The sequence below is a fragment of the Notamacropus eugenii genome, chromosome 1 (genome assembly GCF_028372415.1).
Source record: "Notamacropus eugenii isolate mMacEug1 chromosome 1, mMacEug1.pri_v2, whole genome shotgun sequence".
Taxonomy (NCBI): Eukaryota; Metazoa; Chordata; class Mammalia; order Diprotodontia; family Macropodidae; genus Notamacropus; species Notamacropus eugenii.
The window spans coordinates 376,524,179-376,544,223 of record NC_092872.1 but is presented as its reverse complement, the minus strand read 5'-3'; the positions used below and the strand labels follow the sequence as shown (position 1 = coordinate 376,544,223).

At 39.2% G+C, this 20,045-nt stretch overlaps 1 protein-coding gene across 2 annotated transcripts in view; it reads left to right on the top strand.

Moving 5' to 3' along the window:
• The window catches only part of DPYSL3 (dihydropyrimidinase like 3), a 142,306-nt gene that overhangs the window by 82,053 nt on the left and 40,208 nt on the right, over positions 1-20,045 (top strand). For both annotated transcript variants that reach the window (XM_072630671.1, XM_072630672.1), the window contains exon 2: positions 11,590-11,678. In XM_072630671.1, the coding sequence (XP_072486772.1) occupies positions 11,590-11,678 (89 nt within the window). The remainder of the gene's footprint in view (positions 1-11,589; positions 11,679-20,045) is intronic.

Genomic DNA, 20,045 nt, shown 5'->3' with positions numbered 1-20,045 from the left:
CCACTTGCAGAAAATACCCAAATGGGTCTGTGAGATGGTCAGTTTGAAAGTTTCCCCTAATCATACATTCTGCCACTTCTACCTTGGTCAAGTCACCTATCAACCTTAGTTTCCTCATCTGCAAAGTAAGAAATTTGGACTAAATGGAGGTCTAAGGCCCCTTTCAGCTTTGAATCTGTGACCCTATGAACCCATCCCTGCCCATCCATCCTATTAGGACTCTTAACCCTGCTGGGTGGTACAGTGGATAGAGCTCCAAACCTGAAACCAGGAAGACTTGAGTTTAAATTCTGTCCCAGATTCTTACTAGCAGAGTGACTCTGGGCAAATCACTTAAACCTCTGACTGCCTCATTTATAAGGTGGGGATAGTAATAATACCTACTTCCTAGGATTGTTGTGAAGGTCAAATGAGATAAAGGCATACCTTGGAGATATTTCAGGTTCAGTCCCAGACCATTGAAATAAATTGAGTCACATGAATTTTCTGGTTTCCTTGTGCATTTAAAAGTTATGTTTACCCTGTATTATAGGCTATACTATACTGTAGTATAGTGTGCGATAGTATTATTTCTAAAAAAATACATACATTAGTTAAAATACTTTAATCTTTTAATAAAATAAGTTGTTTAACTGTAAATATCAAATATTAAAAATTGAAATAATTTTGCGATTATGATTACTATAACAAAATAAATGTAAAATAATATAATAAAAATAAATAAAATGATTCACTTCAGGGAGTCATAATCTTTTTGCTCTTAGAAGGTCTTGCCTTCATGTTGATGGCTGCTGACTGATCAGAGTGGTAGTTGTGGCAATTTCTTAAAATGAGACAGCAATTAAGTTTGCCCCATCAATTGACTCTTCCTTTCATTTGAACCATTAGGGTTATTAACTGATTTAATTTCAATATTCTTGTGTCTCAGGGAATAGGGAGGCCCAGGGAGAGAAGGAAAGACAGGGAGAGGGAATGGTTGGTCAGTGGAAAAGTCAGAACACACACCATTTATTGATTAAATTCACCATATTATATGGGCACTTTTCCTGGTACCCCAAAACAATTAGATAGGTAACATTAAAGAGTACTGATCAAAGATCACTATCACAGATAGAATAATAATTTAAAAGTTTGAAATATTGCACAAAAAGTATCACAGAGACATGATGTGAGCACATGTTGGAAAAATGGTGCCAATAAACTTAATGCAGGATTGCCACAAGCCTTCAGTTTGTAAGAAACACATCTTCAAAGTGCATTAAAATGAAACACAATGAACAAGGTGTGTCTGTAATCATTTTAAAGCACTTTGCAAACCTTAAAGTGCCCAGTAAATACTAACCACCACCACCACCACCACCACCACCACCATCATCACCACCATCATCACCACCATCATCATCATCATCCCCAGTCCAAAGGGTCTACCCATTGTCCTAGGGGGGGTTCCTCAGTTTCCCCCAACATTGCTGGGTTCCATTGAAGAATCACTCCGGCTGTCCATTTGTCATCCCTCTCCTTGTCCACTAGCAAGACCAGCCTATCTTTGTTGTCATTGTACAACTCCTTGATGACATTTTTTATTTCTGTTCCTCTAGGTTCCTCATCGGCTGTCCGCTGTTTTCTGCTCAGCCTTTCTGTTGTCCTATGTGACGTTCATTTTTAAAATTCTCCAGGCATCATTGTATGCCTTGTTTCCCTGACAGAGGCAACATTCCGGTCACCCAATGCACCTCAGCAGTAATATCTCCCAAACCCTCCTCTCTTCTTTCTGTGATCCTGAAATTCTTCTGTCTTAGATCTGCCGGCCAGCACACATGTAACAGGGTACTGCATTCACACCGGCATATCACATATTCCTTAGAGTTGAGGCTTCCCTTTAGGAAGGCCATGCCGTAATCTCCATGTAAATTGATTTATTTGAGGTGGAGAGAAACTACCTGCACTGTACCTTGACCATACCTTTCAGTGGGTTGGTCTTGAATCACAGAGTTTTGTGATTGGTTGAAAATCATGAAAAAAGACAATCACCTCAGATTGAGGACAGCTCTCATTGGCTGTTTTTACATCTTGACTTCTTCCCCTGGCACTATCTTTTCTTCACAGCTGCAGTATGGCCTGTGGACTATTAACCAGATGTTCCTCCAGCGCTGGGTCTATGTTGGCTTTGTTGACTGGATGAGGGCCAGTAGAGGCTTTCGTTTCTCCAAGGGGCTTATTGCCTCATTACCTCAAAACAGGCGGAGGTGGCACTTAAAGTCCTGTAAGTGTGAGGAGACAAGGCAGAACTCAGGCTTGCTGGCCTCTGCTTTGGTTTTGTGTTTATAGATACCATCCATTCACCGCTCAATCTAATGGCTTCCAGAGCGCTTTCTTATAACACAGCCCATTTATAGAGCTGTTGGGTTTTTTTTAAGCCCTTGGAGTGCATAACATTTTACAGATGATTTTCTTAATCTTTATAACACCCTGGTGAGGTAAATTCAAAGGCCTGAGCTACTCTTGGTTGTAAATTAGATGCTTTTATAAGCTGCAGCCACACTTTGAGGCCATGAAGGTGAAGTTTTAATGCCTTTTACTCTTAAGTGGTACCTTGAAGGAAATTGGAGGGGGAGACTTCCAAAGGGTGTTTGGCCTTGGAACTGCTTATCCTATATAATCCCCAAAAGAATGGAGCAGGAGCCCCTTACAGGTAGAAGTACCCTACTGCCAGAAAGATACCCCTCACTATAGGCAGAAATGGGGAATGTTGTGGTCCATGAAACACGTATTGTACCGAAGGCCTGGAGATATGGATTTTATTTCTGGTCTAATCATTAATCACTTGTGTGGCCTGGAGCAAGTCACTGAACCTTTGGTGTGTTCTTATGTTTTCTGTTTGCTTGTCTGTAAAATGGGGCTATTAAGATCTGTCCTGCCTGGTACATAAGGTCTGTTGTGAGGAACCACTAAGGCAGTATGTTTGAAAGCACTTTTTAAAAGGATAGAGTGCTCCATAGATGCAAGATGCTATAAACAATACAAATGAATTAGAAAAAAAAAATCAAGCTCTTCTGTCTCCCAGAATTTCTTGACTCCTTTGGAACCAGTTTGTAGAAATCATCTTGCCCAGAGTGGTTATGATTCAGTGGTGTGAACACCCTGGGATATTAAGACCATGCTTCAAAGGGTTCTTGTTTATTTATTGGATAAGGACCAAAAAAACCTCTCCTTTCTATTGGTTAATAGTTTTGATGTAGGTTACACAGTAGAGTGTGGTGGAGAAAGCACTTGGATAGGATTCTAGAGAACTGAGATCCCTATTCCAGTGACTCCTAGAGGTGTGACCTCAGTCTGCCTTAGTTTCCTCATCTATAAAGTAGGGATAATAGTAGCACCTACCTACCTTCTGGGTTGTTGTGAGGATCAAATAAAGTAGTAAATGTAAAAGGCTTTGCAAATTCATTCCCCTTCAGTTCCCATTTGGTGGTATGAATTTGTTGGGGGTTCAAGACCATGATGCAAAGACTTCATGCTAAAAATTCTTTAATGATGTCTTTAGCAGTGAATGATTGCCTAATTATGTTATAAATATATATTTTTTTCTCAGTGATAACAAGCATGTGTATGGTTGAACCATTCTAGGTTTATAAATTTTAGTTTGGAGTTTTTGGGGCACAAAAGTTATCATTGTAGTTAAAGCATTTAATAAAACTAAAAGAATAGTATGAGATAGCATATTAAGTTACCCTGGTAATTTGCAACATCTTGTTGTTGAAAGGAGTTTGGGGACCAAAAAAGTTAGGAATCATTAAACTAGCCCAGCTCTTCTCATTTTACCGATAAGAGAACTGAAACTCAGAAAAATGTACTGACTTGCCCTAGGTTGTAAAAATAGGAGCAGAACCAGGATTGAACCAGTGTTTTCTGACACCCAGTTTAGGGTTCTTTCCTAGGTAGCTTTAGCCTATGGGTTCAGAAGATGTCACTTCTACCATTTTGCTACTCTTTCCCATGCTTACTCATGCCACCACCATTAGAAGCCTCTGGAAGAGGCTAAAACCAGGATGGCATCATCTATATTGATTGAAAGTTGAGCTACCCACAGTATGGCTTCTTTTCAGCCCAGGAAAGTTTAAATGACCAGTCCCATAGAGTGTGATGTTTTATTGTCTTTAGCTAATAGCTTTTGGTGGTTTGGGAAGTGGAGTCTTCACCATATTTGTTGTTCAGTTGTTTTAGTTGTGTCTAACTCATTGTGACCCCATTTGGGGTTTTCTTGGCAAAGAAACTAGAGTGGTTTGACATTTTTTTCTCCAGTTCATTTTACAACTGAGGAAACTGAGGCAAACCAGGGTTAAGTGACTTACCCTAAGGTCATGCATCTAGTAAGTGCCTAAGGCTGTATTTGAACTCAGGTCTTTCTGACAGCAGGTCAGGTACTCTATCTCCTGTGCCACCTAGATGCCCTTGTTCACCATTTATTCCTAGTAACAAGCCAGGTTTATATGTTAGTTTGACAAGAGCTGTTCTCCAGGGAGGGAGTTTTGACCGTATTGTCTTGGATTCTCCCTGGCTTATGTGAACAAGGTTGGAGCCTGACTCTCGAGCCCATGCAGGCATGGGTCTACGGGAGTCTGCATGGGAGGGCTAAGGGGCTCCAGGAGGACAGGCTGCTGGAGGGCAGGAAGGGCACCTGAAGAGGAATTGGAAGGACCTCTGTTTTGAGCCTCAGCTCTGCCACCTAACCAGCTAAAACTTTGGGCAAGGTGCTTCACAAAATCACAGAATTTTGGAGATCAACCCTTCTTTCATATCCCAGTCCTTCGGGTTACTTGAAGACAGGTTAGACATTAGCTGACCCTCATAGGGCATGTGGGGGTCAGTTCTTTCAGTAATCTCTTCCCGCTCTTGGAGGCTCAGTTCCCTTCTTTGCTTAAATGACAACTTTGAACTCAGTGACCTTGGAGAGCTCTGCCAATCCAGGAATCTGTGTACTAGTTTGGCTTTTCCTTATGTTGTTCAATTGGATTCTTTCCTCTGTGGGTCTGGTTTTCTCTTTTACAAACTAGAATTGGTTGAATTATTTTCTACAACTTTGCCTTTCCCTTGTGTATCTGCTCTGTTTTATCTGAGGTCCACACTGGGCCAACAAATTCATCTCAGCCCTTTCCTTACTTGTTGAACTTGGCTAGATTAGAGGTACCAGGAGAGTTGTTCAATGAGCATTTGAAGGGGTTTCAAATACCAGTAGGAATGGTGTTAATTCTGCTAGGATTAACACTTGTGTTCTTTCTCCAGGGTGGGACAGGCCCAAGGCAGCTCTTGTTCCTTAACTGTCAAGTGAACTAACTAGCCTTGATGCACTGGGGCTCAGTTACTGTCATCCTCAGGACTTTGAGGGAGGAGCAGGAGAATGATGATTGTAGCATGGAACCACATAGATTTAGAGCAAAAAGGGGCCTCAGGTAATCCCACAGAGGGTAAGTAACTAATATTACACAGTAACTACAGTCAGGATTTAAATCCAGATCCTCCCACTCCAAAATCTAGCACATTTTCCACTGTATCATGTGGACACAGGTATGATAAAGTCAGTCAGCAAGCGTTTATTTATTTATTTTTAGTTCTCAACATTCATTTTTGTAAGATTTTGAGTTCCAAATTTCTTCCCTCCTCCCAAGATGGTATGCTGTTTGATGTAGGCTATACATGTACAGTCATATTAGACATATTTCCACATTGTGTGATCATCCTTCTTTGCCGAAGAAGACCATGCCACCAGTGAAATGATGACATGACTTGCACTTGACTTTGTTTTGAGTGAGGGAGGGCTGTGCAGGTCACCAGCCTCACTTCTCCTCCAGAGTCATTTGAATCCAGTGACCAGATATTCATCAGGATGACTGGAGATGACCCAGGATGAGGCAGTTGGGTTAAATGACTTGCCCAAGGTCACACAGCTAGTGAGTGTCAAGTGTCTGAGGTGACATTTGAACTCAGATCCTCCTGACTCCTGCACTGGTGCTCTATCCACTGTACCATCCAAATTTCCACATTAGTCATGTTGTGAAGGAAGAATCAGAACAAAAGCAAAAAACCATGAGAAAGAGAAAAAAAGAAAATAGTATGCTTCAATCTGCATTCAAATTCCATAGTTCTTTTTTCGAATATGGATAGCATTTTCCCTCATGAGTTTTTTGCAAGTGTCTTGGGTCATTATAGTGCTGAGAAAAGCAAAGTCTATCAAAGTGAGTCATCACAGAATGTGGCTACTATTGTGTACAATGTTGTCCTGGGTCTGCTCACTTCATTCAGCATCAGTTCATGCAAGTCTTTCCAGGTTTTTCTGAAACCCACCCGCTCATCATTTCTTCTAGAACAATAATATTCCATTACATTCATATACCATAACTCAGCAAACATTTATTAAGCCACCTACTTGTATTCCAGACACTGTGCTAACCACTGGAGATAAAAAGAAGGTAAAAAACCCAGTCTTGGCTATTTCCATAAACCTTTTGAGTTCAGAGTTCTAATAGAAAAATAATACTAAGTCATTTTGACTTAAAAATATCCAAATTAACTACAAAGGACCTATGAAGAAAGATTCATTCTGCATCCAGAGAAAGAACTGAAATATAAGTGTGTATAGAATGATTTCATTTATGTGTATACATATATATATATATATATATTTGTGTCTAATGGTAGCCATCTGTAGGGGGAAGGGGAGGGAAGAAAAAAGAAATTTACACAATAACTTTATTGTATCTTTAAAAGGAATAGAAAGTTGTACAAAATAGATCTGTAGTTTCATGTGCAGTCATCTTTTACTTCTACTATATTATGGAAATGCTTATTTTATTTTATAAATTAAAATAAAATTAAAAAATAATACTTTGGTCTATTAGAAGGAATTTATAAGAGATAAAGGTAATGGAATAAAATTATTTCAGCTTTTTAAGAAGGGATCTCTCAAGTCCTTTTGTGTCAGTCACATTGGTACAGATGATGAGAATAACTGCTAGTATTTATATAACATTTTAAGGTTTGCAGAACTTCTCTTTTACAAACATTACCTCATCCTCACAACAATCCCTGGATGTAGCCACTACTATTATGTCCTCGTTTTACAGATGACAAAACTGAGGCAGACAAATGTTAAATGACTTGCCCAGAATCACACAGCTATTAATTATCTGAGGACAGGTTTGAACTCAGCTCCTTCTGACTCCAGGTCTAGTGCCTAGCTTTCAGGAGAAGATCCCAGGTTTGTTTTACATTTCCAGCATTCACCTAACAGATTCAGAGTCAAAAGGTTGACTCTGGGTTCAAATTCTGGCTTTGCCATTCATGACTTGGTTACAGTTTCCCCATCTGTAGAATGGCATTAACACTAGATGATCTTTCCAACTTAAAATCTGTGGTCCTGTGATTTCTTTGCTGTATAATCAAAATGTTTGTTTCTTGTTATGAATAGTGATTAAATTTGAGTACATGTTGGAAAAACAGAGGTACATGATGACGGGGGGGGGGGGCGGAGGTGGCGCTGCTTTGTCAGTTTTATTAGAGTGCTACTACATTTTCCTTTAAAATTCTAGTACGACCTTTCAGAGAATTCTCTGACCTTGATCCTCTGTATTCTCAAGTTTGATCCAGTCACAGCCTCCTTTGTAACCCTCTCTCAGAAACATATTTTTCCTCATTTGAAACTGCTGAAACTTTTGGCTGCAGTAATGAAAACAAAGGTGGGTCCGTAGGTGGGGCCTCAGTCCCCACCCTTGTTGTGCAGCCTTATTCTCTCCATCTTTCTTTACACTCTAAATGTTGCCTCTAAAAACAGTAGGCAGCCAACAGGCAATGTCCCCATGACACAAGGAGGTCAAAGAGTGGAAGAAGAAAGGGTGCTGCATGCAACTAAATATTAAAAGCAGTGCCTTTTGGACTAGCAAAGCCTGGTTATCGAGTGGATGTGCATGGATTAGAAGTGACTGCACAAGATGAGGAGAACATTGTACACATTAACACCAATATTGTAAGGCTGATCAACTGTGAAATACTTAGCTACTCTGATCAAGACAGTGATCTAAGGTAATTCCAAAAGACCCTTGATGAAAAATGCTACCTACCTCCAGAGAAAGAATTGATGAACTTTTGAGTGCAGATTGAAGCATATTTTTATGTACTTAATTTTTCTTGATTGTGTGTGTGTTTTCTTTTGCAATATGACTAATAGGAAAATTTGTTTTGGATGACAGACCCATATATAATCAATATCAAATTACTTGCCTTATTAAAGGGGAAAGGAATGAAAGGGAGGGTGAGAATTTAGAACTCAGAATTTTCAAAAATGAATGTTAAAATTCTTTTTTATCTATAATTGAGAACTATTTCATGAAATAAAAAATATTTTTGAAAAAAGAGAATGACTGCACAAATTATGGCATGTTAATGTAATGGAATATTACTGCCCAGAAGAAATGGCACATGTGAGGAATTCAGAGATACATGAGATGACTTGTATGAATGGATACAGAGTGATGTAAGCAAGATCAGAAAAAAATTCTACAGAATGATTGCAGGATCATGACTGAGTGTTGGGTCAGACATGGTACAATTCTAATAACCAGTTTGGACCCACAAAAAAGAAAGAATGAGGTATATATGTGGTGCACTGGAGAGGTGGCTGGATTAAGAATGAGAACCTAGGTTTGAATTCCAGTACTACTACTTATTACTGTGTGATCTTGGACAAATCACTTAGCCTCTCTAGACTACAGCTCCTTATTTGCAAAATTAGGGGGTTGGATAAATGATCTCTAAGTTTTCTTCCATCTCTGATGTTATGACCCTCCAAGGAGGAGAGGTAGCTGAGAATGGGTGCACAAAGTGTATTATCAGAAGTGGTGGTTGTAATCCTTGGTTTTTACTTATCTGTCTTTCTTGGTTACCAGAACTGAGCACATAGGTGGGGGGTATATTCAGAAATTACAGTGGTGTCAGAATAAAAGGCTTTGATAGAACTTTAATTTTTAAAAAAGACAACACCCCTTTTTAAATGGTTAGGGAACTGATTGCCGAAATTATTGTTATGCTTGGCCTAAGGTCAATTTTTGTATCCAGGATGTTGGGGGGGCAGTGGGAGCTGTGCCTTTTGTCATTCCTTCCTTCTCAAGTAGTTTCCTATTAGCCTGTGGAGCCAGTAATTGGAAACATTTACATACAGCATACAAAATTCCTCAAAGGACAGGGGAATTTAGGAAGTCCAAAATAACAAATATAGGGGCTTATTTCTAACCCCATGCAATCCAGAAATCATTTTTATAAATTGAGAAGGTAACTTCTAAGACTGGCCTTCAAAATACTATACATGCATTCAGATACTGAGTTGTTAGACTCATCCATTTCTTTATGCCAGGTGGAGATGTAGATGCCAGATGTGGAAATCCTGAGTCAGGGAGGTAAGAACAGGGAAGGAAGAAGAGGCAAAGCCATTCATAAAACATTTATTGGGCATCTAATATGTGTTGTGTGTTGGGTATTGGGGAATGCCAAAGTGGGAAACGGCATTTGCTGTCCATGCAGTGTAGGGTGTACTGAAGGGGATACAATATGTACACAAATCAGTATAATACAAGATTAGGGTACAGTGGGACAATGGAGAGAGGAGGGAGACAGCGATGGGGAGGGGGCCCTTTATAGAGGAGGTAGTTCCTGAGCTGAGTATTGACAGAAGAGGCAGAAGGAAAAAGAGGGTTGTGAGCCTTCTAGCTGTCTGATCTCCCAGTAGTTACCAAATTAGAAGAGACACAGGGCAAGCTTACTCTCCAGGGTAAGGAGATTGGAGGGCTGAGGTCAAAGCCTCCCTCATCGGTCCTCTGAGAGATTTGAGAGAAGTCCTATTCAGGGTAGATGTTAAAGAGGAAGAAGGACAGAAGGAATGTGGTAGGCGAAGGGAGACTGAGTGCTATTTTATTATCAAGAAGGGTTAGGGTAAAGTCTTGTGAAGAAATTGTGGTGGGATGCATTTAGTTGAAGATTTCATAGAGACAGTTGCAGAAGTGATATTGATATTCCAAAATATTATAGACCACTTGGACAAAAAGAGGAAATAGATGAGGTAGATAAATGCAAGGTAGTTAGGGATGGAGAGAGCTTCAGCTGGTGTGGGGGGGGAGTAGTGGGAGGGGAGGATCAGAAAAGGCATTATGTAAAAGGTGCTCGAGTTTGTGTCATGAAGGGATTGTGAAGGATTCTATGAGATGGAGCTAAAGAGGGCACCTATTTCTGTCATGGGGAAGGGCCAAGCACAGAGCCATGGAGGTGGTAGGTGAAGTGTCGAGGGAGGGACCAGTGTAGCATATAGAGTAATGTATGATAAGGCTGGATGAGACATTTGGGAATCATATTAAAGACTTTCCTTGTGAGCTTTATAAAGTAATCAAGAATCTACTAGAGCTCTTATTTTTGACCTGTCTCCATTGAAACTTGGAGGAATCAATGAAGACAATTTCTATTCTGGATCTGATTCTCATCAATGAGGAGGAACTGGTTACTGGCATGTATAAATGATAGGAATTTTATAGGAAGATGATCTCTCTAGCTTAGAATCCATGAGAGGAAAACTGGGTAGAAATTGGACATGTACTGTAGATTGTGGGAGAGAGATTTTTAAGGGTTCAGTGATAGGTAGGATCCCATGGCCTAACATTCTAAAGGGAAAGTCAGCCCAGAAACATGGAATCAAAGCCATTGAATCCGAGGCCCTCATTTTAAAATGAGGAGACAGACTCAATGAGGTTGGGGCTTGCCTATGATCAGATCGCTAGGAAACACCAGAGCAGTAGTTCAACCTAGGTCCTCCGTTTCCAAATCCATGGCTCTTTGCAGCGTCCCACATTGTTTCTGCATTAGAGATGATGACATATTTACCACGTGCCAGACACTGTGCTGAGTGCTTAACTCAATTATTATCTCATTTGATCCTCATAATAACCCATAAGGTAAGTCCTATTATTATTTTCATTTTAGAGATGAGGTAACTGAGGCAGACAGGTTGTTAAGCATCAGTTTGTATGATCACCATTTGTTCATTTGTCTTAATTGCTAATAGACTAGAAAGTCTATGAAGGTGAGACTGGCTGTAAAATGGTATAATAATAGTATCTATCTTTGGGGGTCGTTGTGAGGAATGAGATAATATTTGTAAAGTGCCTAGCACAATATCTGACATATTGGAGGCACTTGTTTCCTCCCTTCTCTCCCTCCATTGGCTTCCCATTGCCTTTAAGATAGAAAACAGATTACTTATTTTGGCATTCAAGGTCCTTCCTAAACTTTATATTTCCTTCCGCTCCTGGGGCAGGCTTTTCACATAGCAGATAATAAATATTGTTGAATTGAGTTGAACTGGACTACATTTCTTTTGCTGTACCACATCTGAAGTGCTGAATTCTAGAGGATGTTATCTCTTGGATAAACCCCTTTTACCTTTTCAGGATTTGATGCTGGGTGCTAGAGCTGCCTCCAGCAGGAAGCGTAGAAGAGTGAGGGACAACCTTTTCCACTTCCGATGCTACAATAACTCTCATTTTCCTTCCTTTCTAGAGTGACCGTCTTCTTATTAAAGGGGGCAGAATAGTCAATGATGACCAGTCCTTTTATGCGGACATCTACATGGAAGATGGCTTAATAAAGTATGTATACTGTTCTTTGTAATCGTACTTACGCATTCACCTTGTTTACTGACATGCAGTGTGTATCGTAGTGGTAGATTTGTGGATGGGGCACTGTAGCTAAAAGGTGGGGTGGGTTCTGTTTGTAAAGGAGAAGAGATCAAGAAGAGGTAAATTTCCTTCAAAACCCTTGTGTGTGTGTGTGTGTGTGTGTGTGTGTGTGTGTGTGTGTGAAACTTTATCCTGAATACAAAAACCATCTTAAGCTGTACATATCCCAAACTGAACTTCTCTCCTCCAGCCTCCTCCTCTTTTAATTTGCCTCTCCCTTCTGATTTCACTGTTTCCTTGGATGTTAACACCATCCTCCCATGAACCCAAGTTTGTAACTTTGGGGTCATTCTTGATTCTTTCTCTTAAACGCACTAAATTCAATCAGTTGTAAAATTCTGTTTTCCAGAAATTATTTTTTTAAAAAGAATTTTAACTTCATTATTTCATGTTATTTTTACTACAGTTATTTATGGATTTTTATCCTCTTGCTAGATTACAAATGCCACATGAGTGGGAATATCTATCTCATTTTCATATTTCCTCCAGCTTGCTATAACATGCTGCATACAGTCCTTAATAAATGTATATTGAATGGAATTAAATTGGATTCAGGTTTTCCTGCCATGTCACACCTCAGACAATGAATTTTAGAGCAGATAGTTTTAATTTTTCCCCATTCACGATGAAGTGCTGCGGTCCTTCTTGACCTCTTTGCTGCATTTCTCTCTTTGTGGGCTTTTGTGATCCTGTTTTTTCCTGGTGCTCCTCCTGCCTGTCTGAATGTTCCTTTCTCAGTTTCTTTTGTGCATCCCCATCCCGTCACATGTGGGTATATACCAGTGATTTCATCAGCTCCCGTGGGTTTAATTATTTCCACACAGATAACTCATAAGTTTACGTATCTAGACCTAGTCTGTCTCCTGAGCACCAAGCCTGCATTGCCTATTGGACAGTTAAAACTGGATATCCCTGAAATATCTCAAACTCAACATCTTTCCTACCACTGCCTTCTTTTTATTTAACTTCCCCATTTCTTTCAAGGACGCCATCATTACTCCACTTTCCCATGTTCATAACTTCAACATTATTCTTGATTCCTCACTCTCCCTTCAGTGCCTCTCTCCTTGATTAGTGTAGTAGTCTTTTAGCTGGCTTTCCTATTTCTATTCTCTCTTTTCTAACCATCTTTCCACCCATTCGTCACTATTCTCCTAAGGTACAAATTTTAGCTAATCGTTCCCTCGTTTAGAGAGCTTCATTCATAGAGGAAGCTAGATGGCACAATGGATAGGGCCAGGAAGGTCAAATTTTATCTCAGATACTCACTGGCTGTGAGCTGGGCAGTCACCTAACTTCCATTTACCTCAGTTTCCTCAGCTGTAAAATGGGATTATAATAGTACCCATCATTTGGGATTGTTGTGAGGATTAAATGAGATAATATTTGTAAAGCGCCCAACACAGTATCTGACGTATTGGAGGCACTTGTTTCCTCCCTTCTCTCCCTGCATTGGCTTCCCATTGCCTTTTAAGATTGAAAACAGGTTCCTTAGCTTGGCATTCAAGATCCTTCATGTTTTGTCTTTTCCCAGACAACTAAGCACAGTGATACTGGGGGCGTTTATGATTATAAATGGAAAAGACCGCATCAAACAGAAGAAAAATGGCAATGATCTGCAAAGATTATGTGACAAATATATATAAATTATATCTAAATAAATATCTAAATAATATATAGGTATATAATACATACATATATATGTATGTGTGTATTAACTCTTAAGAATAGTAGAACTGTCATACCTGAACTCTTATATCTCAGTCCCAGATTACAGAAATGACAGAAATAGTGCTAACAAAGAATAAAAAGGGGAAAAGTGGCTGAATTAGATACATTGTGGGATTGATTCATAAGGTATCTGAAGGAGAGGAAGATACTAAATAAATAGAAGAGATTCTGGACCTTATTACTACCTCCCAAAAGTAACCAAGAGGACACTACACTAATAATCATCCATGTTCATACTTGGTATCTAAGGTATCTTTGAAGAGGGGTTTAGTAGGGAACAGATAGGTTTGTATAAGCAACACTTTCCGCTGGATCCATTGAATAATTCATTGAAAGCTGTAGAGAATACAAGATTTAATTACTATTGATTATAAATGACTGGATTTGGTAGAATAAAATGCTACCTTATGGGTTCTGTTCCAGCAAAATGCCTCCCCTCCATACATAACAATCATCTATGATTTCTTAAAATATCTAACAGCAGAGATAACTTTGTTCCACGACTCTGATTGTAATGATCAGGAGAAGCACAAAGCTGGGGGCTGTAAGCTCATCAGATGTGTTTGACTCTGCACAGCCTTTGAGCTAAGAATGGTTTTTTATATTTTTAGATACAATAAAACTTTATTTAAAAATATAAAAACCATTCTTAGCACTTGGGCCTTACAAAAGCAGGTGGGTGGATTTGACCTGCAGGCTGTATGTAGTTTAGTGACCCCTGTGAGATTCCATTTTATGGAGGAGATTATTCTAGTTGTATCAAGCCCCAGAACATTGCAGAACCTCCTGGACGAGTTTCATGATCAACAAAAAACGTTTGTAACCATCCAAACAGGAAAAACCAAATGGAGGAAGAAGCCTATTTTCCAGATTGTGGCATGCAGCTGGACTTGGGGGACTTCTAGTATGTACATCTGGGACTCTGTACAAATAGACCCTGAGTTGGGCTCAGAATTAAATAGGAGGGGAGAATTTAAACTTGCCCTCCTGGAGCTTAACAATCTAACAGAGGAAAAACATATATGCAAACTAGCAACCCCAGGTCTAATCACTAAGTGAATGGTAAAGACAGTAAGAGTTGTTAGATTTCATAGAATTATAGTATTTAGAGCTTGTAAAGACATGAGAGATCATCAAGGCCAACCTTCTCATTTTTCATATGAGGAAATGGAGTTCCAGAGAGGGACTTGCTCAGCATCACACAGCTGGTAAGGGTTGAAGACAGGATTTGAACCTAGGTCTTCCTGAGTCCAAGTCCATTGCTGTCTCTATTACACTACTTTTTTTTTTTCCAGAGGAAGGAGAGATCCCTGTGGGTAGAGCAGTGGGAAAGCTTCAGAGAGGAGGTAGAATTTGAGTTGGACCTTGAGAAATTGTAGTATTATGACTGATGGAGTGGAGTGGAGGGAAATAATGTCCCTGGCAAGAATGTTAGGAGATAATTATTCATTTAGCAGAATGATTCATCTTGGAATTTTTTGATAGAGTGGTCTGCTCTCTAAACACAACCCAGCTATTATTTGATGAAGTCTGAATTGATTCCACTGATTCATGGCCCATCAGGAATAAAATGAGGTTTGCCCACTCTGAGTAGAAAGAAGTATGTTTATCACATCATCTGTGGGGCCAGACATCTACTACGTCACCAAATGGTGTCTGAGGTGTCCCTGCCTACTGTGACTGCTGCCCCTCTAGCTTTCCTGGTTTTAGTTTCCTCAACTTTCAACGGGCTCGAGTGTCAGGGGGAGTCTGGTTACTGTGATCTGAGGTAAAGGGAAAGTCACATTTATAAGAAGGAGAAGATCCACGGCATCACAGTTTAGAGCAAAAAGGGACCACGGAGGCCGTGTAGACCAATCCTTTCATTTTATAAATAAAGAAGCTGAGGTCCAGAGAGGTCACACAGGTATCCTCCAACTCCAAACCCAACACATTTTCCACCATCCCACGTTGTTCCTTGTTAAAAAGTCAGCCATAGAAAAGCTGCCTTATAACTTTTTTTGAGATGCTTTTTTTTTCTATAAGACCTAACCCTTTAATATAGGTACAGCACATGCTGTGGTTATGAGCTTAGTAGGCCAGCAAATTCCCATCTCTTCAACTGGAGAAATATTCTAAGCCTCTTCTGAAAGGTATCCTAAGGAAAGTGAACAATGCTTTTAGGAGGGGATGGGAACTGATGCTTTCAAAGTTTGACATTTGTGAAAGAGATTTTACATGTCTGTGAACTTAAGATATTTTGTTTAAACCTTCCCACAGAGCCTGCAGGCTTTGTGACATTGAACGTCATGTTTGCCTTGATCCCATTTTGTCAGAGAAGAAGGACAGCATGTTTAGGGGCCTTATATCTTAGATGGTCAAGGACAGGCTGTGTTTCTTCTCCACCAAGACCAGAGTTAGATGTAATGGGTTCAAATTGCTATGTGAGGAGTTTAGGGTAGCTGTAGAGAAGACTTGCTAACAAGGGATGATTTCAAATACTGAAATAGATTACAGATGGAAATAGTAAAATGTTTCTTATGATCTGGATTCTCAATGGTCCAGGATGAGCCTGGTTCTATTGAAAGTCAGAAGACAAAGAACTTAGTTACTTTCAAGGCATCGTAATGCAGTTTCTTTTGGACTTTGATGCTTTTACAGAAGAGTCCTGCCAGTCAAATGACTTTAAAATATTTTTATTATGAGAATACCAGTTTTAAAAAAAAAAGCAACCACCACAACCAGGATCTTTTTTTTGGGGGGGGGGGGGGAAGAGGAGAAACAAGATGGAATTAGTTGAATCCTTTTTTTCATTTAGAAAAATCATTCCTGAAATCTAAGAGCAGCACAGAGTTCAGTTCTTCAGATCAGTGAAATGATTGATCATTAATTGGCCAATGAATATTTATGCAGCATCTGTGTGCAAGGCTCTGTACCAGGTCCTGCTACCCACACCACTGTGAAGAAGATGGCATTGTAGTTAGAGATGGAAAGTGTTACATAGATAAAAAGAGGATTAGCACAGTTGAGCACTGTATGTATGATAGAAGTTACCCAAATGGTACAGACAAGTCACTGTGCAGAAGGATGGGGAAGGAAGGTTTCACTGAAGGTGTAGGACTTGGGCTGGGTCTTTGAGGATAGGTATAGTTCATATAGATGGAGAGGGAGAGCATGTCATGCCGGTCTTTACACTTTCCTTAGCTGACAAAAGGGATGAAAAGTTGGAGATGTTCTCAGATTTCAGATTCTTAGGTGGTTGGTTCCTAATGAACCTGAGTAGAGTGCCGGATTGAGGAAGGGGGGAAAAGCCAGTGGAGCCCTTGGATATTTGAGTTGAGATGAGGTTAAGATGAGGAGTAATTTTTTTCATTGTTTGTTTGAAATTGTTTAGTGTTTCTAGGATAGCTGAGTGCTGCAAGATATACTGTCAGGGACGTTCCGGTAGGGGTATGTGTTTATATATGCATATACATACTCATTTGTGTGTGTATGTACACGTGTGTGTGTATATATACATATATTTATATGAACTATATCTCAATATAGAAGAATTTGGAGTTTGGCAGACTCGGTAGTAAATATTGCACTACCTCAAGAGAATCTTTCCTGGCCATGTGGCTGGTCTGACTCTGGCTGTGAACAAAAATTAGCATTGAGTGGCTTTTTTTCCAGGGCAGGGGTTCTTAACCTTTGTTGTGACAAGAAATCCTCTGGCATCCTGGTGAATGAAGCCTTTGGACCCCTTCTCAGAATAATGTTTTAAACACATGAAGTAAAATAGATGGGATTGTAAATGGAACCAATTATATTGAAATAGTTATCTAAATAGATATATCTAATATTATTATCCAGTATCCCAGTACATGTATTATATCCAAATACATACAATATTGAAATAGTATTGAAATGTTGAATTAAGAATTGTATTGAAATGTAATTGATTCCCTTTATGACAGTTTATCACATAATATTTTAACATGTATATATTAAAACTAAGTTCGGTACAATTGAAATAGTTATCAAAATACATTCATTTTGAAGTACACATATGAATGCATTTTGATAAGTATTTCTACATAAGGCAGCTAGGTGACATAATGGATAGAGCACTAGTCCTGAATTAGGGAGACTTGAGTTCAAATATGGCTTCAGGTACTTACTAGCTGTGTGACCTGGTGTAAGTCACATATCCCTGTTTGTCTCAGTTTTCTCATCTGTAAAATGAGCTGGAGAAGGAAATGGCAAATCATTCTAGTATCTCTGCCAAGAGAAAACCATATGGGGTCATGAACAACTGAACAACAAAATTTCTATATAATTGGTTCCCTTTGGTATAATAAATGATTTATGATTTATAATTTACATGTCATATACTTATATTTATAATAATAAGGTTATACATATATTAAAATACACATGTATGTTACATTTATATATATGTATCTCTATAATATATTAAAACAGAATGATATAGTAACCACAATATAATAAAAACTAGATTCATGGACCCCAGATTAAAAACCCTTGTTCTAGAGCAGCAGTTCTCAAATTTTTTGGTCTCAGGATCTCCTTACACTCTGAAAAAAATATTGAAACCCCTCCCCCCAACAGCTTTTGTTTGACGTGTTATATATCAATTGATATTTACCATATTGGAAATTAAAATGTCTCAGTATTATGAAAATAGTTTTATCCTCACAGACACCTGAAAGGATTTTGGGCACCTTCAGGGACCTCTGGAACACACTTTAAGAGACACTTTTGTAGGGGGTAGAGGGTTTTCTAAGCTATGATTTAAAAGGGTTGGTGTGCATGCCAGTTTTAGGAGCTAAAACATTACTTGAGAGTAAAATTTATGTGAGCAGATTCACATGTACGTTACAGGTGAATAATGTGTATAAAACCACGTGTGCATTGTGAATTCAGTTCACCAAGCATTCTCTAAAATTAAATTTTAGTTTTTCTATTAATGAAAGTCTGCTTTCTCTCCCTTCTACCTTTCCCCCTTCCTACCTGTGGAAAAAGAAAGACAAATAAAGCCCTTGTAACAAATACATATAGTCAAGGAAATCAAATTCCCTAAATTCCTGATTTGGCCACATGTAATAACAGAGGTCTCATTCAGAACCTCGAGTCAGGAGCTGGGCAGCAGGTTTCATCACCTTTGGACTCGTGGTGGCTGGTTGTGTTCACCAAACATTTATTAAGCTCTTGTTAGGTGCCAGATACTCTTCTGGCTAATGAGAATATAAAGAGAAGTGTGATATAGCCTCTGCTCTTTCAGATTTTAATTACATCCATTGTAATTGTTCTCACAGTTTTATGGTATTTTCTAGGTGGGTTTAGGAAAAAGAGCATGGATGTGGGAACTAGGCACAGTACTAAGCACAGGGCCACACCCTTCCCTGTTGCTTAGTACCTGCCAGAATTGCCATTTAACAGAAAGAACTGATGCTGGAGAAATTCCAATTTCATTTTCTACCGACTGTCCTACTCTGAGCATGTTCTGCTGGCTTAGGATAGCTGATAAGTTGACAGAGAAGGCAGCCAGAACTGAAAACTGAGGCAAGACTGAGGCTGCAAAATCCTGATTGTTCTTCTTTAATCAGGATGAACTAATTTCTAGGATAGAAGAGTCCCTATTATTTAGTTAATTAAATCAATATTCTTTAGAAAATTAAAGCATTCCCTTCCTCTTTTATTTAACTTTATTTTCCATTTCCTCTAATTTTTCATTTTCATTTATTCTACTTAGGATCCCCAAACACTGTTACCTCCATAGTAGTCTTAAGGACCCAGATAAAACCAAATAAAAATGCCAAATATGGCAAAAATAAAAATAGCAAACCCACAAAATAACTAAGATATGTATCTGATTCCCTTCTGTTGAGGAAAAAATGCACTCTTTTGATTCAACAAGTATTTGTTAAGTGTTTGTTGTGGTGTGCCAAGCTCTATGCTCTGTACCTTGGCAGAGATAGACAAAGTTTAGTCGAGATAAGATCTGTCTTCTTTTACGGTTCGGTGAAATGGTGAGCTCCTTCATAAGGCCACTCCCCTTCAAGAATGCCAGTCACACCCCCTCTGTAACTTCTCATGCTGGATTCTTGTCCACCTGTAGATATAAAAATCTTCTGTAGACAGTTTGCTCCGTGTGCTGGAGGTCTCAGATCTAATCACAGATGTGCACATCTGTAGCTGAAAGGACTCCAGAGCTCTCGTCTTTGCCTTCCTCATCCCCCACCTGGGATTTAAACCCAAGTCTCCTTGACTTCCAGTTCATTGCTTTATCCACTACACTATTCTCCTCCAATGAGGTCTTCCTCTAAGTCTTATACTATATATCACATGTACTAAGGAGATCAAAGAGAAAGGAAAAGGACCTCTCTGTGCAGAAATATTTATAGCAGCTGTTTTGTGGTGGCAAAGAGTGGAAACTGAGGGAATGCTTCTCAGTTGGGAAATGACTGTTGTGGTATGTTGTGCAAATTGTGGTATGTGATGGTGATGGCATGACAGTTTCAGAAAAACCTGGAAAGACTTCCATGAACTGATACAAAACGA